Source organism: Canis aureus, chromosome 8, assembly GCF_053574225.1.
Source record: "Canis aureus isolate CA01 chromosome 8, VMU_Caureus_v.1.0, whole genome shotgun sequence".
Classification (NCBI taxonomy): Eukaryota; Metazoa; Chordata; class Mammalia; order Carnivora; family Canidae; genus Canis; species Canis aureus.
In genome coordinates, this window is record NC_135618.1 from 42,525,748 (window position 1) to 42,551,957 (window position 26,210).

The 26,210-nt window shown below is 39.4% G+C and overlaps 1 protein-coding gene across 18 annotated transcripts in view; it reads left to right on the plus strand.

The window, feature by feature from the left end:
• The window catches only part of RBFOX1 (RNA binding fox-1 homolog 1), a 2,042,337-nt gene that overhangs the window by 984,499 nt on the left and 1,031,628 nt on the right, over positions 1 to 26,210 (plus strand). Inside the window, exon 1 of one of the 18 annotated variants that reach the window (XM_077906556.1) lies at positions 9,715 to 10,119. The exons of 16 other annotated variants lie outside the window; for them this stretch is intronic. In XM_077906556.1, coding sequence (XP_077762682.1) covers positions 10,075 to 10,119 — 45 coding nt within the window. In that variant the 5' untranslated portion in view covers positions 9,715 to 10,074. Of the gene's footprint in view, positions 1 to 9,714; positions 10,120 to 26,210 lie in introns of those variants that run through there. One more of the 18 variants, XM_077906555.1, reaches the window with a different exon arrangement.

Sequence of the window (26,210 nt, forward strand, 5' to 3'; positions counted from 1 at the left end):
TGTTTGTAACAACATCATCAGATCCTAGTAACTAATAAAATGGTTGCCTCTTGTGCTGGTGAAGTTCTGAAAATGCAGCCATCCATAGAGTCAAATGTACCTGTTGGCAGTCCCCTCAGAAGGCTTCAAAACCCCAGCCCATTGTCTCTTTAGGAGATCCAATACAGCCAAATTTTAATCCAGCTCTGAAATGAATTCTTCTTTGATTAAACACCAGATGAGGCATTGGTTTGTTGAAGGGGACATGCATGCCGTGTGAAAAGTTGTGACTTTAAAAAGGAGACTCACACTAAGGTAAGTGAGCTGCCCCTGCTCTGAGGGGTATCTGAGAGCCCAAAACCCAGGAGTGAAGAGCAGATTCTCATCTCCTATTTCATATTCACTCCTCAGCGTAAGCGCAGCACCTGGGATGCCTGCACAATTGCTATCAGTGTTCACATTGGGTTTTGTTTCTTTTGTTTTCCTTACTGTCCCATGTTCCAGTCGAATGGGTATAACATGAATAAGATTACATGTGACTCCTCAGAACTGGAACTTTGAGCTTCCTGCAGAAGGAATCATCCCAGCCTCCCAGAGTGCCCTCATATCCCGTAGGGTCACTCAATGGGAGCTAGAAATCCTCCAATGTCATCAAGACCTATAGAATAGCAAATAGGAACCTCACAATCCTATATTGTATCTTGTGTGGGCTAAGCTGTTGATGGGTGAATAACTTCCATATTACTAGTAATAAGGGTTTATGGTGCCAACCATAACCATTGTTTCTTACTCATACTTGGCACACAGTAAGCCCTGTAGTTAGCAAACACTCATTAATCATATACTTTGCAGCTGGCAAACAGACATTTGCTTAGTGAATACTTTATTATTCTATTATCAGTCATTTTAAATATTCATATATATTCATATATAGAAACTTGATTAGACATTGTTTATAGCTGACATTTCTGCAACCACGTATGGCTGGCTGAAATGTAATAAGAGTCTCTAATGGATCTCTCTGCTTACAGTGGTCCATTCCCATACTCCACCTGGAGTGGCCTTCCTAACCACTCCTTTAAAACCTAACTCCAGCGTCACTACCTTTGCAAATTCTTTGCAACCTGCTTTCTGACCTTAAGCAGAGCAAAAAAGGCTCCTATACCAAGCAGGTGGATAGCACATTTTATGTCATTTATAATTATAACATAATATATGTCTACATATCTTATTAGGTTAAATTTCAAATATATAAACTTATAATAATGCATATAATTATAATGCTGTTTTATATTATAATGCTTCTTTAACAAACTTATTTAGCTTTGTATTTCTGGGCCTGACAAAGATTCTGGAATTCATATATGGAAGTCAGTGGGCATTCACATATATGATGTTAAAAGAATGAATCAGTCAATTATATTTTTGGTGACATTCTTAGATGGGAAGACATCTTCATGCTACAATTGAAAGAAAAAAAAACTAACAAAACCTCTAGTGTCAGATAATTTGTATTTATTTTAGCACTCAGTTTTTAAATTGCACTTCTGACAGGCTGGCCCACTAGCTATGCTTCATGAAAGATCATGAGACACAGGGAAGAAGTTTATTCATCTCAGCTTTGGGATATTTTGCTTTTCTGCAAAGCAGAGGGATCTGAGGACTCCTTTGCGGGCTGGCTATGTCCTGTGCAATCCCAGTTGTGTCTAGAGACTCTAGCAGGGATAGAGTCTGTAGGACTTTGCAAGAAGTCAGCTTGAATCAGAAGCACGTGGGAAAGAAAGGAATATGGAAGTAAGAAGAAAGCTTTCACTGGCCAAGACAACAGCTGTCCCCATCTCTGTCTTTCTGTGGGGCCAGAGTCTTGTTTCTGCTTCTCTCTCTGTTTCTCCCTCCTTCCTCCCATTTCTTTCTAGAGGTCTCTTCTCTCTACTTCTTTACCTCTCTATAGACTGCTTTTCTTGACTACTCATCAAACTCTATCTACCTTGAAAATCTATCCAGTCTTTCAAGTCCAGTTATCAGAGCTTGCCACTCCCATCTCTTTCCCAATTCCAAAAGTCTCTCTAGGAGTGATTATAATTTGACCAGAGATTTATGTGTCTGACCCTGGTTCCTGGACTGGGGATTGGTTGAAGTGGGGCCACAAGAGGAGAGGTTTTCTAAGAAACCCTGCAAAGGCAGTGATTGGCATCTCTGTGATGAGCACAGAGAGATGTTGGCTGAGTATTACACATGCCTTTAGCATTAACAGCCTTTCCATCTCTTAAAGCCTTGAGTAAAGGACACCCTCACATGTGTAAGATGGGCCCAGACCAAATTAAGTCATTGGAATTAGGAGTCTTGTTGTATCTCCCTATTTCCTTTGTAGGGTGACATACTCTTGAGACCTATGGGGTGAGGAGATTTGGGGAAAAAAGTAATTTCTAATCTCTTATGACTTTTTGTTTCTCAAAATGTCTGTTCAATCACCTATTTAAGAAACTTAGGGGAAAACTGTTCTAAAGAAGATATCATGAGCATTTGAGGTTATCTCCAAGCAAGCCTCTTCTGTCTTAAAAGTGTCCATCCTGGAATTACATGCAAAAATACCAGTAATAATGTGTGTACCTCTCCCCACATAGGGGAGGAAAAATCTTTCCCCTCTCAGGTGTGCTGGCTGGGGTTCTGTAAATTATGCTGACAAAAGACAGATTGACAAGAGAAAAGCATACACATTTATTTAATGTAAGTTTTATGTGTTATAGGAGACTTCACATGGAAATGAAGACCCAAAGAAGTGGTTGAGTCTGAACATTTTTATATTAGGTTTGATGAAGAGTCAGAAGTCATGGGGAAATGTGATATGAGCTAAATGGTAAACTAGGGAGATCTTAGCAAGTCCTCTCAGTGTCCCTCCATTTTGGGAGATAAGAGTGTTCCTTCCTCCATGTACAGAGAGGGCACCAATCCCATGAGATCCTATGAACTGCCTCAGAGTAGATGGTGAGTAGGAGGTCAGAGAGTCTTTCTTGCACCTGCTACCACCCAGATACTTTCAGCTTAAAATACTCAGTTTACCGAGGTACTATGTTTTGGAGTAGGGAGTCCTGAACCCCTTCACTATCCACTGCAATCTTCCACTCCAGGGCCTGAGGATACCTTGTAATATCTGAAAGGTTTTCCCTACTGCCTCCTTAGCCCTCATAGATCATAACCTGAATCTTATTTCTGGCCCTACCTACTTGTCCACTTTGTGTTCTGGTTATTACTGAGCAGACATCATCCTGAGAGGCTCTTTGCTGGCAGAGGACATGTCTGCCTTTTTTTCTGTGTGTGTGTGTGTGTGTGTGTGTGTGTGTGTGTGTGTGACTCAGCCGTGTAAGTTAGATAGCATGTGTTCAATTAGTATTTGAAGGAAACAAAAGCAGGAGGCTCTACCATGTAATAACTTCTAACAACCCAAGAATCATATCTGAGGCATCTATCCCAATTACATCCCCATCTCAATGCATGCTTTATTTTATACACAGAAGTTACTAAAATCTGTCATTATCTTGTTTATTGTCTCTCTTACCCACTAGAACATAAGCTCCCTGAGGGCTAGGGTTTTGTCTAACTTGTTTACCTAACATAGTATTGAAAATAAGTAATCATTGTAGAAATAAACACCAACCAAATGAGAACAAGCAAAGACTGTTTATTCAGAGCGTGCTACAGCAAGGGAGTTAGCCATTGTCGCTCGTGTTTTGTCAGAGACTCAACATCAGGCAATAGGGTGAGAAACTTTAGAGTTGAAAAAAAAAAAAAAAAGAGAAGCCTTCAGATATGCCCTAATTGGAGGCTTTTGGCCTGGGAAGGCTGCAGGTAGACCAAGTAGAAGTAGGACCTTCTATGTGACTATCAGCCTTTCTCTTGTTGGTCCTAAGTTATGAAATGAGTACAAAAATTAGGAAAGCTGTCTATTACTATCCAAGTCATGGCTGTTTCTAAGCCAGTTGTTATAGGGCTTTTTGCTTGGCTTCTTGTGCTGATCACCAGAGATGGAAATCAGAAGTGGTCTAATTTCCGCCATGTATGATTTGTGGATAGCAGGCTGGTTTCCTGGGCTGGTTGCTGCAAATCATAGGTCCGAGTTCTATTTGGATAGGTGGGTTTCCATTTGTATAGACAGTCTCTCATTGTTGATGGGAGGAAAGGAAGAAAGGAAGGACTGTTATCCAAATTCCATTTTCATTATTCAGGTTCCATTTTCAGTACCGCATTGTCAAGGAATAACCCATCCTAGAGCAGATATGGTGGCTCTTTTCAGGAGTGTCCATCCTTGAATCATGTCCCATAGTCCAAAGCTGGAGTACAGTAAAGAAGAAAGGGACTCTTTTACTGTCAGCCCGCCAAACAAGAGCCAAAGGCTTTTGAGGAGGCACTTAAAGAATTTTCAGTTTGCAATTGTGCAGAAGCTGTTGTTCAGGTAATTTAACATTGATTTTAGTTTAAAAGGCAATTAAGACAAAATAGGCAGCCACTAGCCACTTAGGTTAAATAAGCTTAGATTTAAATTGCTCCCCATTACCACCTTTGTTTTCTATGTTTGAGCTCTTTTATGCTAATTTAGCATGCAATGGTGTGGTGGCCCAATTGGGGGAGGTGGATGGGAGAGGAACTGAGCCAGAGCCAGGAGGATGATTATTGAAAGAAGAAATAGTTGGCTCAAAATTATTCCCAGGGTGAGATAGGTTCTCTTTTATCCTGTTACTGGGTATATGGATTCATGGAACATTCCAGAATTCCGGTTCTTTATATCTAAAATCCTAAAAATGGTACCCACATTTTGACTCAGTATTTTTACTTCCAAATATTTATCTTGAAATAATGAACAAAGATAAGCTCCTAACATTATGGATAAGGATGTTCATTTCAGTGTTATTTAAAATAGAGTGAAAATAAACTGTTTCCCTTGAGTGGCATACCAAAATTGATGTCTTTAAAATTTTTTTATGGCAGAAAATCTTCATGATATATTGCAAAGTGCAAAAATATTATAAGGCAATTTATATAGTAAAATGTCTATTATGTACTCAGGATTTTTAAGGCATGTATGCAGGGAAAAATGTCTGAAGTGAGGGGCGCTTGGGTGGTTCAGTCGGTTGAACATCCAACTCTTGGTTTCCACCCAGCTCAGCTCATGATCTCAGGGTCCTGGGATCAAGCTCCATGACTGGGCTCTGTGCTCAACAGGAGTCTGCTTGAGATTCTCTCCCTCTCCTTCTGTCCCTCCCTGGTTCCTGTGCTAGCTCGCTGTCTCTAAAATAAATAAATATTTTTTAAAAATCTTTGAAGTGGACAGATTTGCAGTGCATTACACGTGTCTAGTGTCTATCTGGGTGATAAATAAGTGACTTTTCCCCTATTCTTTCCCAATTTTCTCAGATTTCCTTAATAAATAACTATGAGGTGAGGGAAGCTCCTGCTGCTGATATGTGGGGGCAAGCCCACTGGGATCAGGACTCCTGAAATAATAAATATATCTGGAGGCTTTGGCCCAAGGATTTTTGTTAGTTATAAGCAATGTCTCTGGAACCAGAGGGAGCCTATAGGACTTCTTAAAATGGAAGGTGTTTATGCTTGAGATGAAACTGAATTCTATCTAGGCAAGAGAATTACTTAACATGTACAGAGCAGAGAACAACACAGTGACTCCTGGTGGCAAACTGAACAAAACCAGAGTAATCTGGGGAAAAGTGACTCACGCTCAGGGAAACAGTGGCATGGTTTATGCCAAATTCCAAAGCAGCCTTCCTGCTAAAGCCATTGGCTGTAACATCTGTGTGATGCTGTACCTTTCAAGGACTTAAGTCCTTCACTGAAAAGAAAATACGTAACGATATAGATCTGTAAAAAAAGAAAAAAAAAGGAAAGAAAGAAAAGAAACACATATTGTTTTTATAACTATAAAAAGGATTGAAAACAATAATTGTTTTTTTAGCACACTGCTTTAAAAAATCCTCTCAGTCGGGCAGCCCGGTTGGCTCAGCGGTTTAGCGCCACCTTCAGCCCAGGGTGTGATCCTGGAGACCTGGGATCAAGTCCCACGTCAGGCTCCCTGCATGGAGCCTGCTTCTCTCTCTCTCTCTCTGTCTCTCATGAATAAATAAAATCTTAAAAAAAAATCCTCTCAGTAAATGTGCTTCATACATGCCACCCCAAGGATAAGGTTATATGTACATGCTAAATGATGAGGAGGTGGAGTGCATGTTCTGTTGCAGTAATTCTGTTTCTTGCTCAAAGAAAGTCTGCTAAGCTTCATTAAAGAAAGTCATTCACCTGGTCCTAGTGTAAAGTTGTAAGGTGAACCATTCTGTAGAGCACACTTCTAAAATATGCCCAGGTGATTCATGCGTTTGTCTATTAGGAGATGTGGCCATTTACCAGCAACCAATGTTGAGTTAATGGGATCCATTTAGGAATATAACCACAACAAGCGCATCATAAATCGTATGCTCTCCCATCTGAATATGCTTCATTAAGCTCACCTTTCCTGATGCAACTGGATTATTAGATGTCAGGATGAAGAAAATCATTAGGTCCTGCTGCTTTAATCCTACAAAGCACCAATGTGGTTGCTATGTAATTTTATTTTATTTTATTTTATTTTATTTTATTTTATTTTATTTTATTTTATTTTATTTTATTTTATTTTTTCAGATAGAACCTGCTTTGTGCTTTTCTACAGGAAAATGTTTTCAAACTGGTAAAGAAGCAATATTACTGTATTGTGAAGTATATCTCAGTAGGTCATTACCATAACTTCCAGCAGAAGGGATAGTCTATGTTGCATTTTACTTTAAGGATAAAATTGATTTTTATAAAAATCTTTAGTGCATTGAAGCTTAGATTTTTTTTTTCCTATAAAGAAGCAATTAGATACTGGAGTTTTCCAGAAATGTTAGGTGCATGTAAGCTAAACCTTGATGTGTTTTTGAAGGTCTTATCATTCAACAGTTGATGAGAAAAGGCTGTTTCTGAGTGAGGAAAACACTATTGGCACAATTTCACTTGTCACAACTCACATGGCTGGGGTGTCCACCACCTTACATTTATGTCTATTTGGAAAATTGACAAATACCTGAAATAACAAAGAATAAAATAATAAGCACCCTTATTTCTACCACCAAAACTCACCAAATTTGATTGTTTTCTTCCAGGTATGTATGTCTGTATATATATAGAGACATTTGAAATATTCTTTTTAAAAAAGTTTAACTTGTGAGCTGTGCATAAACAGGCAGAGGCTGATTCTGGCCAGCCTCTACTCTGGGTCATTTTCTATATATCCACAAGTATTTATATAACTATAGAAAATCTATTATATTATTCCTTTTTTGCATTTTCTTTCATAAATAGTACCATAGTGTATGAATCATTTAAAACTTGCCTTTTTTATCTCAGCAAAATTTTGACTAATATGTTTATATAGTTCTATGTAGTATGTGTAGATATTTTCATCTCCATACATATTTGTGCCTATATAGCTATAGATTATTCATAGTCTAGTCATTTTTCTCTGCTATATAGTATTCCATAATAGGATATATTGCATTTTTTATGCCACTAGGTATTTGTCTTTTTTTCCCCTATGATAAGCACTGGTGCAGGTATATCCATGAATATAGCTTATACATATGCTTTCTTAGGGCAGACTTAGAAGTAGAACTGCTTGGTTATAGGATGTGCACATTTTCCATTTTAATAGCTGCTAGGAAGTTGGTTTCTGTAGTCACGATATCAATTTATATTCCCACAAGGAGACTTTCTGTCCTTAGTTTGGAGATTTCATTCATTGCTGTTTTCCTTGGAGTAGAAGCAAGGAACCCACTTTAGCTGTGCATCAGCTTGTTGCCACAGATGCTAGTATGGACCTTTATTTCCCTTTGGGTTAGTACAGACATTGTTTTAAGTCTTTGCTGGGGCACTTACACATGAGAATAGCAATTTATATCAATAACCAGGTTTGGCAACATCTGCCAAGGTTGTCATACTCCGTGATTAAATGACCATATGTGCCAGGGAACACGGGGACAATGGGGTTGTAATTAGGGTTTGCTATCTTTCCACCCGCCACCCCCACTATCCTTAACTTCCCATAACCTTGCTTTTGTGAACTGATTTGTGAATCAAATGACTCCCCTGAGGATGCCAGTTTCGGCTGTGATAATACTACTTTATTTCTTGTATCTCTGTAATTACACAGGGTTCTGGTTAAGCAAAAGTCTAGAAACCTTTTGCCACTTTACCCAATGCCATTGAGAACCTTGACCTGAGATGATATGTGCATATATTAGACCTTAACTTAAATAATCAGAGAGTACAGTGTAGTCTGTACTGCACCGTCACTGTAAAAGGAAGTTCTAATACTATCTTAGCATCCTTTAAATGCCACTCCCCGTGCAAAAGGCAGGCAGAGACAACACACACCAACATTTCTGAACTCCATAAGGAAACAAGTTAAACCCTATATCAATGTAATATTTAAAATAGTCCTAATGCATAGAAGAAAAAAAAAACACCCCTTCTCATTTTGTTACTGGTGTGACAGAGATGGATGATGGTTATGTAAGGGACTTGGCATGTTCCAAAAAAACCCTGGAAATATTGCCTCAAGATATGGTCTATAATAAATGTGCAAATAAATATTTGAAAGATTTATTAGCATTTTAAAACTTGCTTACCGATATATAAAATCCTAATCACTTGTGCACAAGGCCTTTAACTAAAATAAAGTATCCAAGAAGATGACACAGGAATCCAATGAATATTTCAGAGTTAATCGAATACAGTCTATATATACATAAAATTTAGTTCCCTCCTATTCAACTAATAAGTGCTTGAAGAAGCAAGGCCATCCTAGTGTATGTAGCTTGCAATTCTGACTGTAAAGAAAAGGAAAAGAAAAACACCCTAATTTTTCTACATCCAAAAGACTGACTTTGGTCTCTAACCAAAGCAACATTTAGACTAGGAATAACCCGAGCCTGGTGTAACTCATTCCATTTAATTAAAAAAAAAAAAAAAAAGGCACAGATCTATGTGGATTTTTTTGGGGGAAATTCACCGGGATGCCATTGTTATCCAAGGTAAATACATTCTCCCAGGTGGGTGATCTCTAAAGTTCAGCAGGACATGGTAGGTATTTCCTCCCCAAAGCAGGGTCATATTTTAGAGCATTTTCATTTAGCAGATGGTATGGAAGATGATTTGAGATCCCAAAGTTTCAACTGGTAGAAAAAGTACAAACGTTTCTCGGAGGAAGACACTGAGGAAAGCCTCTTGGCAGTGGTGGTGGTTGGGGGGTGGGGGTGGGGTGGGGTGGGAAGGGGGTGGTGGGGGTTTCGATCCTTTACTAGTATTTATACGTGGAGTAGCATATTGGAAGTCATAAATACTGTCCCGTGGACATCTTGAATAATGCAGGAGTAGTGCAAGTAATTGGAAGTGCTTATATCCTGCCTTTAGACATTCCACTGCTCGTGAGTTAAAATTGGTTGTCAAGTGTGGACTCGGAGGACCGTGCAAGGTGCCCTATTGTGTCATGTGGTACATATTTAATGCTTGAAAGAACAAGGGAAGGGACACGTGCAGGAGAGGAGAGGGAGGGCGAGCGAGCGCGCTCGCCTGCTCGGTGCTTTTTTGCAAGTGCTCCGGGGAAGCGGGGAGGCGGGACCTACGCAGGCAGCCTCAGCATCCACCGCCTTCCCCTCCCCGGGCTGCAAGACTTTGCAAACACATTGGGCGTCCAATTTGGCGGGGAGGCCGAGAAGCTGGGCTGGTGCTGGGGAGGGGGTGCGCGGCAGCATCCCCCTGCACCTGGAGGGGGGGGGTCCCTTTGTGTGCGTTGAATGCCCCCTTGCTCGGGCTGCTCGCTCGCTCTCCCCGCGCCTTGTGCACCTGCTGGCGGCGGTGGCAGGCTGCCAGGCGGCCGGGGCGAGCGCGGGCACCGCGCGCACGACAGATGACTGGAGTCATTTACATTGCTAGCACGTGGCTGCCGTTTGCTGTTGCCTCGGACTTCTCCCGTGTTCTCCCGGGGAGGAAACAGGCGGCACTTTGCAGCCGACGATGAAATCTTGGCAGCTAATTGCAGTCGTGGGAGATGCCCTGCAGGTAAGGCGAGGGAAGAGGGCTCTGAGCGCGGCCGGGGAAGGAGAGGCGGAGAGGGAGGCAGCTCCTGCAGGGCTCCCCGAAGCCCACTGACTCGCGGGAGGGGGTGGCAGAGCGACGGGGGCGGGCGACAGGGGGGAGGAGTGTGCAAATTGACATTTTTGGCTGCCTGTGGCAGAGGAGCCGCCGTCAGCCGCTGTCCAACGTTCACGCAGGGAGGGTGGCGGCGTGTGCGCCTCCGGGGCTGCTGCTGAGGATAGGGACTCGGCGCTGGGGAGCCGGGGAAGGCGGCGCGGCGATGGGAGGCTGCGGATGCGCTTGCAGCACCTGAGTGAGACACGGTACGTGGGGCCAGCCCGGGGGAGCCCCGAGGCTGGGTCAGGGCGCACCCCGGGGGCGCACCACGTTTAGAGAGGGCGAGGGGCATTTGCGGCTCCGGGGGAGTCCGGGGATGCACCGATTTTCCCTGATGGGCTGGAAGTTAGTGGGGGAACTTCATTGCCCATTGCTCATTGGCTCCGTTTAACTTTATTTCCAGCGATGAATAAGCGTTTCTAAGAAACCCCGTAAAAGTCCCAAATAGGCTCTGCAAGAGCTGCGCGGTTCTTTAAAATGGGAGGTCCATGAAATGACTGGCCAGATGGGCCGCGCCTTTGGGAAGTTGGCACGCTCACGGTCCGGTGGGGTGCATGCGTGTGCGTGTGCGTGTGCGGGGAGATGTGTTGCATGTCTGTGTAGACACGTCTACCGTGTCGGTGGCGCCGGTGCGCCCTCACCTTCCCTGCTTTTCCTGACTCCCAAGGAAGAGACATGGCATCGACTGTATCAGAAACGCTTTGGACTTAAGAAATAGGCTCTGGATCATCTCATTAAATTAAACAAGAGTTGCCCTTCTTGAGAGATCAAGTGGGAGAAATGTGCTCTGACTTCCAAAGTGGTGGAATTAACTGCCAGGCATTTAAAAAAAAAAAATATATATATATATATATATATATATATATATATATGCAAAGTGTTGTATACGACATTTATCTATCGGCCTAGAAGGATCACCTAGAAGACTCCATCCTCAGCCTATCCCTGGAGCCATTATTTTCAGATTACAATGAAATTAGCGGTTTCCTTACTTCTGTTGGCAAAAGAGCTGTGCCTCCCCCTCCCTCAAGAGCCACCCGCCCCCCCCCCCCCCCCGGAGGAATTCTGAATCCGAAAGTTTTGTTGGCCAAATGGGTCTCAGAAATGGTTCATTAAATTACTTGCAGACACAGTCACTTTTTGAAAGAATCTTTAGGTATCTCATCAGTTACTCTCTGTCCATATGGTTTTAGTTTGGTCACTCAGAAATGAATGCAGTGTAGGAGGGAGGCAGTCCAAAATGATTGTGTAATCCTCTTCGGGGAGCTGGGTAGTAAATTGGTTTAAGGCTATACAATCTTGCTCAACTGCGATTCCCTGGTTTTTTTGTTTTTTTGTTTTTTTTTTTTGGTCAAAAACGTATCTTCAGAGATCCAGAGGCCACGAGTCTAAAAATGTGTTTGGGAGATGGACTAACTTGCCTTTGTGCTTTGCTGTGATTAAGTTTTAAGAGGGTTGTTCTTCAACTAAGTAAACTACAGGCAGTCAGCGACAGCTGTTTACCGCGGGCGTTCATAGGGAATGCGGGCGGCATTCATGATTTTCATACAGAAAGCAGGATTTGTCAACTCTTACCTGCCCACTCACACGCTCCACACATGCCAGTCCTTCCTCTATATTAGAATACTCACGGATTATGAAGAGGAAATTGCTTCTCTGAAGAGTATGAAGAAGTATTATCTATGGGGGAATATTTCTTTTTTCTCTTATTTACCTTCTTCCTCCTTTCTCCTTCACTCTCTCCTCTGCTCCCTCTCTCTTTTCTTTCTTTTTCCGCCTCTTCTACCCCCTTTCTCTCTCCATCCACCTGTATTTCTTTCCATCTGTCTTTTTTTTGTACCTCGAGCACAGAAAGCTTTCCTAATATCTTCTACTACTGCATTTTTATTATAACAAATGATTTGCACCCTGAAGGATAATTGGAACTTTGATTTTCTTTTTCTTTCTTTTTCCTTTTTTTAAATTCCCTGTTCATATTCAAGAACCAATTAATATCAGATAATCTGCTGTACTCTAATAAATAAAAGTGATTATTCAAACTTTTCTTGTCATTTCATTTGAACCAAGCAAATCAACTTTGGGGAATGCCTTTACTACATGAAAAGAACTAAATCTTTTCTCTGTTATCACCAAATGATGGATTTTTACAACATTGCACGTTGCCTTTATAACTTTACTGGGCTGAACATATTTTTATGTTCTTTTCTTGAAACCTTGCCCCTCAAACTTCTATTTTCTCTATTACCAATCTTAATTTTAGAATGTGGATTCATTTTAATCTGTATTTACTTGGACTTGAGAGAAACAACTGTCAGACTTGACTTCTGGGCCAACTTATTTAAGTATCATAGACATTTTTTTTTCCAATTTTTTTCTCTCTCCCTGAGTATGATACAAAAGTTAAAGTAGATTTCATCTAAAGGGCTTTTTGCAGCAGTTGCCTTCTTCCAAACTATAGTTGTAAGATCTTGAGAATAAAGGGTCATATTTTGAGAATATTGTATGAGAATCAGAGTATATACCCTTTATCCTTTTCTGTTTGATTACAAAGAACCTGGTTGTATGGGTCAATCTTGAGCTAAGTGACTATTAGAGTATTCAGTGAAAGATCATTTTGGTCTTGTTTTCTGATAAATTTATAGTTTTTCTATTAGGCTTTGAGCAGAATTTGTAGTACCAGAGAAATGGAACGTGGTCCAAAAGAAGAAGGATTTTTTTAGTGAAATAATAATAAAATTTTACTATTATTGATTTAACTCCTATTTACTTTTAGTTGTAGCTAATTTTTTTTAATGCATATGTGTTACTCTCAGAATATCACAGAGTAGATTGGGACAAGTTCTTTGAAAGTAATTCTAATGGAATTAAAACAAAAGTCCTTGAATAAGACTTGAATCCTCATCTCATATTGATTTTCCAACAAACATAAAAATAAATAGGGAGAGAGAAAAGCATGGACCTTTAAAGTTTTTTGCACTTTCAACTTTATTTTGTCATATATCTGAAAACTCCAGAATATGATGATACATTATGTCATTATACATACTTATGGGTGGACATCTTTGCACTTCTGTTTGCTTTCCTTCATTTTCATGCAGAGTTGAATGCTTGCATGTATTATGAGCAGTAGTAACAAGAGCAAATAAGGTCATGAAGAATTTTTTAATTATATATTTCAATTTATTTGAATTAAATCACATATACCAAAATAGCAGTCATGTCTATCTGGTATTCCTGCTGCCCCCTCCCTCTGCTTGTAGGGTACTAAAAAAAGTAATTCTTTAAAAGTCAGCTTGTAACACACAGTGTTCAGCTTGGAAACCTTCATATTTAATTATCCAATGGCTGTGGTGTCTTCAGGAGTGCTTTTTATTAATAGATACAAAGTTTATGTAAAAAGTTGTACAATGTGTGTGTGTGTGTGTGTATGCACTTGCCTGCACTCACCCAAAAGCCTGAAACAGCTTGTGTCAGCTATAGCAACTCGTTTTTGATTCAGCAAAACTAGGTTATGAATTCAAGCAATTAAAAATGACAAAAAGCCCAATTTCACTGCCTAGATTAATACACTTCCAATTTTTCCTGCTCCATAAAAATTTCAAAGTGTTCTTTCTGGTTAGGTGTTTGCATAACCTATAAGGTATTGGAAGGCCCCCATTTCACATTTACTTATGATGTCTGAATACTTTGATGTAGCAAATGTAAATAGGATCAATTGGACGCTCTTCACACAATTTTGTATTTGCAAGTTCTTGTGAAATTATTTCAGTTGGGTTTAAAGGAAAGGCAAGAAGATCAGTTGTTAGTTCCCTTAACATTAATCGTTGGTGAGTAATCTTTCAGCTACTTCCAATGTCATGAAGGCCAGGAAAGACTTTTTGAGAAATGATATAATTACAGCAGAAATAGTGTATCCATGTTCCAAGGGTGGCAGTGATTTCTTTTTTTAATTATGCAATGGTGGGCATATTTATCGCTTTTTCTTTACTTCTACAGAAGTCAAGTCTGAATTCTGCATTCATGTTTATCTAATTAGCCAAAGCTCAGTTCTTTAAAATGGCCCCCCCCCCTTTTTTTTTAACTTACAGAGTAATTAGTCACAGTGAGCCACAGGGAATTTATGGCAGTTTTTGGTTAGTTGGTCAGATTTTTCTCAACTGGCTTGATAAACTTTGATCACACAGAGAACGTATACTCACAGACATAGACAATCAAGAAGCCCCAGGACAATTTACCTGAAACTGTCATCCTGGCACAGAAAACCAACAACAGCCAAGTGTGTCAGGGTGGTCTGTATACCTGATCTTTGCTTTGGAAAGAGGACTACTTAAGGACTATCTATTAGGAAGGCTTCTGCAGCCTTTCCTTTTCTCTTTGTAATAATTCTGCATCTGCAATTGCTACCTGGGAGATTTCTTTGCTCTTTAATTGAAATCTCTACTTGTAAGGAAATCAGTTGCTTGTTTGCTAATGACGTGAAAGTACCAGTTGTATCTATTATAGTTATTTGAATGTTTGAGTAGAGGCCTTCCATTTTTATTATCATGACGAGGATGATGAGGATGATGATGTGGTGATGCATCAGCAGTTATAGGAATAGCCATACAGTGCTGATCTCTACCTGGGCACTCACTGCCTCTGTGTGTTGCGTTTTGGACTGGGAACTTCAACAGATTTTCCCTGGTTCTTAACTCTGCAAGATAGGTATTGCTATGCCTAATTTAGAGATGGAGAAGAAAGCTTCAAGACTTTTTATAATTAGAATAAGAATAAGAGATTAGACTCTATTTCAGTATACCAAGATACTATTGAAATTTATTATTCTGAATTTAGAAAGACAAAATGGGCACTCAACAGATTCCCTAGGCAAGTGATTCTTAACCGGGAGCAATTTCCTCACTCCCCCCCTCACAACAGGGACATTTGGTAACATACTGGAGAGGTTTTGGGTTGTTGAATTTGGACAGGAGTTGCTACTGGCGTCTACTGGGTAGAGACCAGGGATCCCGCTAAATATCCTAGGATGCAGAGGACAAAACAAAGAAGAATTTTCCAGCCCAAATAAATGAGATGCTAACCATGGACAAAACAAATTTTCCAGCCCATAATGCCAGCAGTGCCTAGATTGAGAAACTTTGTCCTAGGTGATATCAGTGGTGCTGTGACTAATATATACATGGTCTGATTTTTCAAGAGCCTGGATAAGGTACATGAATTTCAGTTATTAAACTTTTGAAATCTCCAATTGGATACTGTGAATAGGATCATAATGCAAAATCAGGAAGTCCATATTTTCTTACAATTTGACTTTAAAATTTTACAGCTGCCTACTTTGAGCATCTTTCTTTGTAAATATGACATGGGTCATTGTGATTAAAATACCTACTTTTCCCTGATTTACTCAGTGTTCCCTCTCACAAGTGCTGAAAAATGAAATTTCTTTCTATGTTACTGATGTCAATAGAAATGCAGCATCACAAAATGAGTCACGCAACAGTAGTTCCAAGAACCTTCCTTCTTCCTTCTCAGCATTCAAACACCATTATTTTCTCCTTATCTTTAAAGGTTTGGCACAGAGGCTTATTTGCTTATTTATTTAATAAATGCTGAAATAGTGTTTCATATGTGCCAAGCACTGTTGTTACTCTTTTTTAATACTAATTAATTTAATCCTTATGATAAGCCTAAGGGGTTGATACTGTTCTTGCCTACTTTTTTTACGGGGGAGAGAATCAAGGCCCAGAGAAGTGGAATAATTTGCCCAAGGTCACACAGCTTATAAGCAGCGGATCTGGGATTGAAACCCCGGTCTCTGTTCCTGTCCATCTTGCCAGGCTCTTTAATAATTTGGATTTGTGTATGTGCAGAAGCATACTCGTTTAGGCAACATTTTCACTTGAGTTTTGAAAGGAGACATTTTTAGTTTCATTTGGGGGTGGTTAATTGTAAAGTAACTTAACTATTCTTAGGTGAAAGTGAATGATAATGCCCACAGCTGTATTTTGCTATTTAACTACCTGTAAATGTACACTGCATCAGAGTCAGGAAGATTCATGGGTTCTCTTTACGTGTCCACCTCCAACAACAAAAATCGCCAAAGGAAAACCGTAATATTCAGAAGGGCATAATTTACAGGATGGATTATCTTTTGTTTTGTTTTATTTCTGTTTTTGTTTTGTAAATTTATTTTTTATTGGTGTTCAATTTGCCAACATATGGAATAACACCCAGTGATCATCCCATCAAGTACCTCCCTCAGTGCCTGTCACCCAGTCACCCCCACCCCCACCCACCTCCCCTTCCCCCACCCCTAGTTCGTTTCCCAGAGTTAGGAGTCTCTCATGTTCTGTCTCCCTTTCTGATATTTCCCACTCATTTTTCTCCTTTCCCCTTTATTCCCTGTCACTATTTTTTATATTCCCCAAATGAATGAGACCATATAATGTTTGTCCTTCTCCGATTGACTTATTTCACTCAGCATAATACCCTCCAGTTCCATCCACATCGAAGCAAATGGTGGGTATTTGTTGTTTCTAATAACTGAGGAGTATCCCATTGTATACATGAACCACATCTTCTTTAGAGGATGGATTATCTTTGTTTTATTACCTATTTAATAGTGGTATTAGAAAAATACAAATTATTGAATTGGATCTCCTAAGGGGTCTTCAAGAAACTTAAGTGTTTGGTTTCCTGGCACTTTTAAAATTTTCTAGGGACCTGAATGTGGTATATGGTGGAGGTGGGCACATCGATTCCCAGCTTAATCTTGCTAAAGCCGATCCATTTATCCTTCACATTTATTTATTTTTATTTTTATATATTTTTTTATCCTTCACATTTAGACCATGAGAATGACCATGCCGATCTCATTCTGTGTTGAATATCCAGCATGTAGTAAAACCAATGAAGAGAAAAACAATTTGAGTAGATTTTTAAATCAAAGTGGCAATTTGACATACTTTATTCTGTGTTAGGAAAAGAAAAGATCTTTCAAGTCTGCAATTAAACATAGATACATGGATTGTTCAGAAAACCAAGATGGGCATTGAGAACTTCAATAGGTTTCAGATGAATGAATGAATAAACGGATGGAGGAATTTATTTATTTTTTTAAATTCTCATCAAGTGTATGCATAGGTTTGTACTTAATAGGAAACATCTTACATCTTGAATACAAAATATTGGAGGAAGCGGAGGTGGTGGCAGCAGGAACCACCAGTCTGACAGACATTCATTCCCTGCCAGCTGCCTCACAGACCTCTTACCCAAACTTCACATGACTTAAGTACTGATATATAGCTCACTATGCATTGCCCCCCCACATACACACACACAAAATCAAAGATGCTGAACCACAAGGATAGACTGCATTCTACACGAGGGGAGCCACAGACTCCTTCCTACAAAAGAAGAAAGGTCACTGCCCGTGAACAGCTGTGGTGTGGCCATTCAGCATTGCCAAAGCCATGTAAAGAGGCTCTTGAGCCACCCTCCCCCAGCCCAGGGACATTCTGGGAACTGAACTGGAAGTGGAAACCATTGTGATTGTTCTTATATGTTTCAGGCCCAGTGAACTCACATTTACACAGAGAAAGCAAAGAGTGATTCCCATTTCAGAACTGTCAAAAGACCAATGTTGGATCCATTATCGTCAAATTTCCTTTTTTAATACAGTTCATTGAATTGGCTTTTGTGGAATACCTATTCTATCAAAGTGTTGGTTCAGGAAATGGTTTAAGATTGAACCAGAATTTATTGTTCAATGATAAATAAGTGGAAATAAACTCACAGAGCTAAGGGTACCCAATAAAGTTCTCTAAGTGCTGTCCATTAGTCTATAGTGCTAAAATACATATATTTCACTTAGTTGAATTTTTTAAAAAAGGAAATTGGGTTTAAAGTGACTATTTTAATTCCATATTCAGTGAGATTGGTTCTGACATATTTCCACATTTAATGAGAATCTACCTTTTAAAATAAAAACAACCAGGAATAAACTTTGTGTACCATTGAGAATAATGTGTCCGACAAAGGGCAAATGAATTTTGACCAAGTCGCTATTATCAAATTTCCCCAGGGCACTAAAAACGTAAAGGTAACATCAATGTTATAAGTGGTTCGGGCGTAAACTCTTGCCACTATTAGAAAAAGAAGCCATGCTTTGCTGTAATATGCTAAGTCTTCTAATTCATTAAGGTAACTGCTTAATATACAGAATTGTACATTATTATTGTCCTTATTACAGACACTATCTATTGAGTGTTTGCAATGAGCCATCCTCTATGTTAACTCCTGGATGTACATTATTGAATTGAGTACTCTACCAGCTTTATGAGGTGGAGAGTTCTTAGACCCATTTTCATGAAAGGAGATTGAGTCTTGAGATGATTTTTCTAGGGTTACCAATGGCTAATAAGTAGAAGATTGGCAATCAAATTTGAAACTTCGTGACTTCAGAGCCCATTTATCTCCCATTTTTTACTCAAATCTCTAGGAATCTTTATTCTAACATTGGTAAAAAATAAATCCGACATAGGTCATGTTTGGTTAGCCCTGGATGGTCCTTGTGATCCTCTTATGAGGACTAATGTTCCTTTATTCTTGTCAGAATATGTGATGGATGGGTGCCTGGATGGACAGATAGACTGACTAATGATATAGAGGTAAATAGGCAAAGAGTATGAATATTGTTTTCAGAAAAATAAATGTAAATACCAGCAAATATCTGAATATTTATGTATATACACACACACCTGTGAAAGTTTCATCTGTATATATAAATGATTCCTAGATTGTATTGGAAAATAATATGTTTAATGAAATAGGCATTCTATACCCTGTTGGAGAGAGTGTGGAATGGTTCATTCTTTTGTGGAAAACAATCTGAAAATTTTTGCATATAAAAAAGGTACATGCTTTGACCCAGTGTTTCCACTTCTAGGATTTATGTAACTGCTCAAATTTGCAAAGATGTCTGTTGGTTGATTGCAGTATACTGTACATTGGTAAGAAAAACTGGAACAAATGAAATGCCTAACAATAGGGCATTGGACGCCCTAAATGCAGTGCATCTGCATCGTCCTGAAGTACTGGCTGAGGTGTTGGAAGTGAACCAGAACCTGAACTTCAGAAATGTGTTAGGAAAAGTTTGTTAGAAAATTCACACATACGTGCAAATGCTTCGTATACATGGTCAAATTGCAAAAGATAACCAAGGGACTGCGGAGAGTGGTCACCTCTGTGGTTACTGTGGTGTGTGACTGGGAAAGCAACAAGGGAACATGGAGAAATTGCTCTGAGGATTATACAAGACAGATAAATTGTAGAGGTCTGCTGTTCAGCATGGTGCCTGCAGTTAGCGGCATGACATTGTGCACTTAAAAATGTGTAAGAGCATAGATCTCATATTAGGTGTTTTACACACACACACACACACAAACACACTGGACACAAGGAAACTTTTGGAGATGATGGATGTGTTTATTACCTTAATTGTGGTGATGCTATCCTAGGTGGATGCATATATCTAAACTCATCAAATTGTATGCCTTAAACCTGTGCAGGTTTCTGTATATTAATTATACCTCAGTGAAACCATTAAAAAATTTTAACCTTTATTCCTTTTTTTCTTTTCAACAAACATGGACTATTTTGATAACAAAAAATTAATTTATATATAAAAAAAAGAGCTTCCATTTTTGGAACACCTATGGTCAGTCCCTCACCCAAGTGGAGTCAGATCACCTTAGATATCAACACTGATATTATATGTTAGACATAGGCAACCCTAATTGTGTTGAAAGTGTGCTTAAGAGAGACTTCTAGAAGGAGGTAAGGAAACCTAAAAATGACTTGATTTAAAATTATGTCCTGGCTAAGCTTTGGTGTTGGTAGTGTTCTGAAATGGTGTGGTTGTCTATTGGCAATTTCTGAAAATGATAAAGCTAAGTGTTAACTGTAATGGTCTGGCCACAAAGGAAACAAAATTCCCCCGATGCCGCAGACACTTGTCATTCATCGGAGGTACTGCAAAATCATGATCCTTATCCCTCCAGCTGCGCGTGTCTGTCAGGGACTGTGGGCTGCTAAAAGTTGTATACTATTATTTTTTTATTCATCTCTGGGTCATTTCATCTTCCTGTGCAAGCCACATGAATGGCTGTGTATGAAAATTGTATTTTGTGCTGCATTTCCCACTGTGAAAGATGTTTACTATATATTTATGAAAACACTGCAATAACAAAACCCTTTATATAGCCTTTCAATTTGCTGTAAGGGCAGATAAAATATTTTTATCTCGAACTGAACTTCATACCTTGGGAGATTCAGCAGGCCCGACTTGGAATAATAAAACACTTCAGAGAAAGGCAGACGCTGTTCAGATTGCTTCAGAAACCTGTGTTCTTCACTCACAGACCTCAATTCCTTTAAACACACCAACTGAATATATAAAACCTAGAACGAATCGATATAATTTATGCATCATTAGACACAATAATATTTTTTAAATTTATTATAAATAGTTTTGTAATGTGTCTACAGAGATTCAGGGTGATTCTTGAGGAGCCGTGTGTTTCCTTAATGCAGGAAAATATGGGAAGGACATTGGTCATCACCTAAGAACCTAAGAACACTCAGTCTTCACCTTCATTTAGGCTTTGGCAATGTTTTTAATTGAAACTTTTGTCAAGATAAGTAGAGATTCACATGATTACAAGAAATAATACAGAGAGGTCTCTTGTACACTTTACCTAGTTTCCCCCAAGAGTAATATTTTGTAAAACCATACTCTCCCACTACATCTGTGGAATACAGACATTGCTACCATCCACTCTAGATTCCACCGGATTTATTTGCATTCATTTGTGTGTGTATTTAGTTCTACACAACTTTATCATGTGTGTAGGTTGATGAATTTACCACCACAGATAAGATGGCAGCTGCTTCCATTACAAGGACTCTTAACCCTCATCCCTAAACTCCGTCGACCACTGATTTCTCCTCAATTTCTAAAATTCTATCATTTTGAAATGTTGGCACAATGGAATCACACAGTATCTAACCTCTTGGGATTGGCTTGTTTGTTATTCATAATTTCCTAGAGTTCTGTCTGACTTATTGCATATATCAATTATTTTTTTTAATCACTCAATAGTATTCTCTAGTACGTATTGCCACAGCTCTTTAATCATTCACCTGTTGAAGGACATCTGGGCTGTGTTTGGCTATTACAAAGTTGGTATGAACATTTCTGTACAGGTTTTTGTGAGTGTTGAGTTTCACATCTCTGGGATAAATGCCCAGGAGTGGGCTTTGGCCATTTTTGATTCATGCATATTACAGAAAACATTAATATGTTGCGCCTATAGGAAGTCAATGCCGGTTGCACACAAACCAATAAAAGGAAAAATATAAAATCTTACCCACATCTTAATGTTTATTTCTACATAAACATAGCACTAAATATAGAGAATAGTCAGCATTTATGTAGCATCCACCATATGCCAGTCGATATTCTAAGCCTGTTGTGTATGCTAACTCGTTTGTCCTCACAACAGCCTCATGATGTACATGCTCTTATTATCCTCACTTACAGATGAAGTATCAGACACAGAGTGCTTGAGTAACTTGCCAAGATGTTACAAACCGGTGTGTTTAGGCAGTCTGGCTTGAGAAACCCTCGTCTTAACCACTACTCCGTGATTTGAACCTCGTTCACAGATCCGTTGATCATGCCTCTGGGTCAGCTGAGATGGCAACTCTCATTTGGTTGGGTAAACATCTGTCAGTATGGCTCTGGAAAGAAATAATACCTGGAATTGGATCTTTAGAACAATCAGCTACCTGACTTCACTATCTCTTAACTCATTGCTCTGTCTTTAAGCTTACTTTATTTGACCATCTCAGACAGATGGAGGCTTCTTCTGGCTTTTAGATTTCCAAGAGGTAGATTTCACAACCCTCCCTTGGTTACACACTGCAATATTTCACAGTTCTCTGTAGCAGTATGTTCTGCTTTTCGGCATGGCCCAAATCTGTCGTATGGCAAACTGGGCCCCTCATCATTTGTCAGCTTTCACTGAGGATGTGGAATTGGTGGTGACCATATCTACTCAACAACACAACTTAAAGGTATCTATTTCCAGCAGAATCTTGCATGGCTGCTTTACATTAATCATGGAGCTATTCATTCCTCCAAAGGCATTTCATATTTCCACCAGGCTTATAAAGTATTTAATATTTTCATATGCTCCAGTGTAAAGCCATCTGTTGCGGTGACAGGACAAAATGTTGAAGACAAGAACAAGCGTATGTTTATGGAAAGATTCCATGAAATGTTAACAAGAAAGATATGTGCTACTCTAGGGTGTCTTGTAGAAAATGGCCAGGGGAATTTGGAAGGCACGGCCTCCAGCACTGGTATTTATAAATTGGCATTTATAAATTACATATGTTCTTTTATTTCTGTCTCATAAATTTGCACGAGATCAGCAATGTAAATGGTGGCACAGACCTATTTGAAAGGAAATAGTGGTATTATTTAATCTTTGGAACTTTATTTCATCTGTTGTTCTTCATGTGTTTCATTTGACTTTTTGCTATTCATTTGAATAAGTGAATTGGGAGCCTGCTATGTGCTAGGCATGCATGTTACTGGAATAGCTAGATAGTGTTTCTAAATAGCTAGAACCATTCCTCAGTGCCTAACTTTAATAGCTATGTTGTGGTCTTGCTAATATAGGAACAGTCAGATGGGAATCAATTTGGCTGCCCACTTGGAACATATCAGTTGAGGCACGGTTATCTAAAACTGTTGCTACACCACATTGCCCCTTGCTGAACTGAGCTCAGAAAATCAAAGCAAATGCCTCTAAGCTAAGGCCCTGATGCTCTTGGGAAAAAACATCACAGCAAAAATGCCTTGAGTATCTGACAAGCATTGGGGAAGACACTGTACATTAACTAAGGCTTATTTAAGACTCCCAGGGATCTTATGTGGCAGGGGCGGTCCTTGTCTTCATTGTACAGATGACATAGCTGCAGATGGTAAGACAATTTACCCAGAATCACACAGCTCATACTGAGTAGACCTTGGATCTGGCCACAGGCAGACTGAGTTCATAAGCATCTTCTTAACTATCTTAACTAGGGTCTATAACTGACTCTAGATAGAGAGAAGCTTGTTCAGTGCTGTCTGATGAGGTCTTCTCGAGATGGCGTTAGGTGGGACCGGTGGGTCAAAATTGAGCAAAGTTTTGAAATGTGACGTGGAGGTTGGTGTCCTCCACAGATTTGCATTAAAAGCCCTTAAGTTCTCAGTTATTTTTTTACTCTGAACATAGAGTTGTCAGTGACTTTTTAAAAGCCAAAGAGAGGCTTATAGAAGAAGTTGGCATGAAGACAGAAGAGCAGCTCTTTCAAGTGCTACAGCAGAACAAGACCATGTGAGGTCACCCCCCGAGGCCTCCTGTATACCAATTTTTGGACTATCCTACCAAGAAGTATGACAAAGTGCCTTAAATCCATCACTGGGTTCCAATCCTGATAAATGGATTAACGACATATGTACAAACCTGAGCCTCGACTATACCCATGTCAGAGGGTGACAGTTCCTGGCTAGCTACTCTGAGGTTGATAAAATCAGTGAAATAGCAGAATTTAGGGAGGCTTATAAGCAGAAACATATATGTTCAAGATGAGCAAAATGTCATCAGATCAAGTTAATAGAGGAAAAACCAATCAGGAAATCTGAGAGGGATGCCTGGGTGGTTCAGCAGTTGAGTGTCTGCCTTTGGCTCAGGGTGTGATCCTGGGTCCAGGGATAGAGTCCCACATTGGACTCCCTGTGAGGAGCCTGCTTCTCCCTCTGTCTATGTCTGTGCCTCTCTCTCTCTGTGTCTCTCACGAATAAATAAATAAATAATCTTTAAAAAAAAAAAAAAAGGAAATCTGAGAGAAAAGAAAGACAAGATAGCTTTTAAGGAACATTATTTATTTCAGTCAACCTCCTGAAAAGGATGTCAAGATTTGTTCTATAATCAGGCTGTTTTAGACTGTTAGGTTTTTCCTGCAGTTGTTCATCTCATTACAATGATTGTAATGATAGATTATAAACTTCATGAAAACAGAAAACAGGTGGACAATATATAATTAATTCCTAGCACAATGCCTGCCCCATATTAGAGTCTTAATAAGTGTTTTTTTTTATTTTCAATAAGTGTTCTCAAAGAATGTATGATCATATTGGATTGTGCCAGAATATTTATTATATATTAAATCCTGGTAAACCCAAGTAATAACTATATCTATAATAATTAGGTAATGTTTTCAGCATCCTGTGAGGAAAGGCCGTATTATTTCCACCTGCTAGTTCTCTCTCTCCTGAAGTCGAGATATGTAGGTAATTATTTTCTGAATTATGACCAGAACAATATGCATAGTAAAAGCAGTGGCACCATTTGTATCTGATCTCCCAACTAAAATATTGACACAACCTTATTATATAGAGTATATGGCAAGCAGTAATGTTCTAGTGCCTTCTCCCCCAGCACACCCTATTGGCAAAAAGCAACGGATGGTTAATGCAACAGTGAAAATAAATTATTACCATTCTCTGATTGTGTGACAGGTTAGTAATTAACTTATGTCACTAGTTGGCCTCCCACAACTGTGTTTATTCAGCTTCATGGTGCACTTTTCAGGGAAAAAAGGAAAGATCAGCAAGGCATTCTTTGTTTACTGTAGATGCTAGATGCTGGTGGAATGCATCTTTTCCTATTGACTAGGAAATAAGTTGGTTGTTAGGACATGATTTTCCATTCTTCAAAATAATATGGTGATGCAGGGAACTTGAAAGCTACCCTGGAATTAGAAAAGCATAAAGAAATTGCCCTTTATGCGCTAATCGAGCCATTGTGCTTGTTTTCTTTGGGGTGCTTTTTACTGTATAGGCTCAGCAAAGAGCCATGTGTAAAAGAAGGTACAAAAAATTTTAATTAAAAGGAAAAAAATGTAGGTTTTTTTCCCCCATTGTAGGTTAAGTGCCTATCACACAGCCTAGGGACAATGGTATTAGATTTGTAATAAGTACAAGTAAAGCTTTTCATTTTGATTGGATTGGGTGTATTTTTCATCAGCATCTCCCGTGTGAGCCATGATTCCAAGACAGAGTCTTGTAATCTTCTGCAGTGGGAATGATTCAGCTTAAAAATCAATAGGGCATGAGGTATTTCAAGTTCTCATTATTGTAATGTGTCAACATCACTTCAGTGACCCCAGAGTCCTATGTTGGCTGGTTTTTCCCCTGATTTATTGTGCAATCTCGCAGGGCAAACTATAATTTCACTTGGAATCAGAAAGTCTCCATTTATGGTTTGTGCCCCAGTCTCCAGTCATTAGGGCATTCGCAGGGAATCAATACCTCCTCTTGTTGCTAACAACTGAATGAAGTTGTCACCTGCTTAGATTACAAAGGAGACTGGTAAAAAGATGTGGTAAAGGTGAGTACATTGGACAAGCTCTGTTTTGAGAAGGGCTTTCTTTGATGTTCATCTTCTGCTGCTTGGAGGGGTTTCAGTCTTTCCCAGGATGTAGGCTATAGAGAACCACCACCACCTAATTAGCACAATGTTTCCCTTCTTTTTGTGTGTGGGGATTGTTTGTGGATGATGTAATTCCCCTTGGTTAAAACAAAGTGAGAGAGCCTTTCTTGAAAGGCTGAAGTCTGGCACATATTCTAGAACCTGTTGAGTCATGCCAACTCTTCTTAAATACCCCATCATCATGCTGACACTGTAAAGACAGGGTCTTCCATTCCTCTCCTAATTGACAAAAGGAACTAGGAACTTAATGTAATTTCCAGTAAGAAGACGACTATCTGCTTTCAACATGCCATCGATCAGTGTATATACATTCTACTCTACTGCACACATACTCTCTTTCTTTGAGATTCTTCA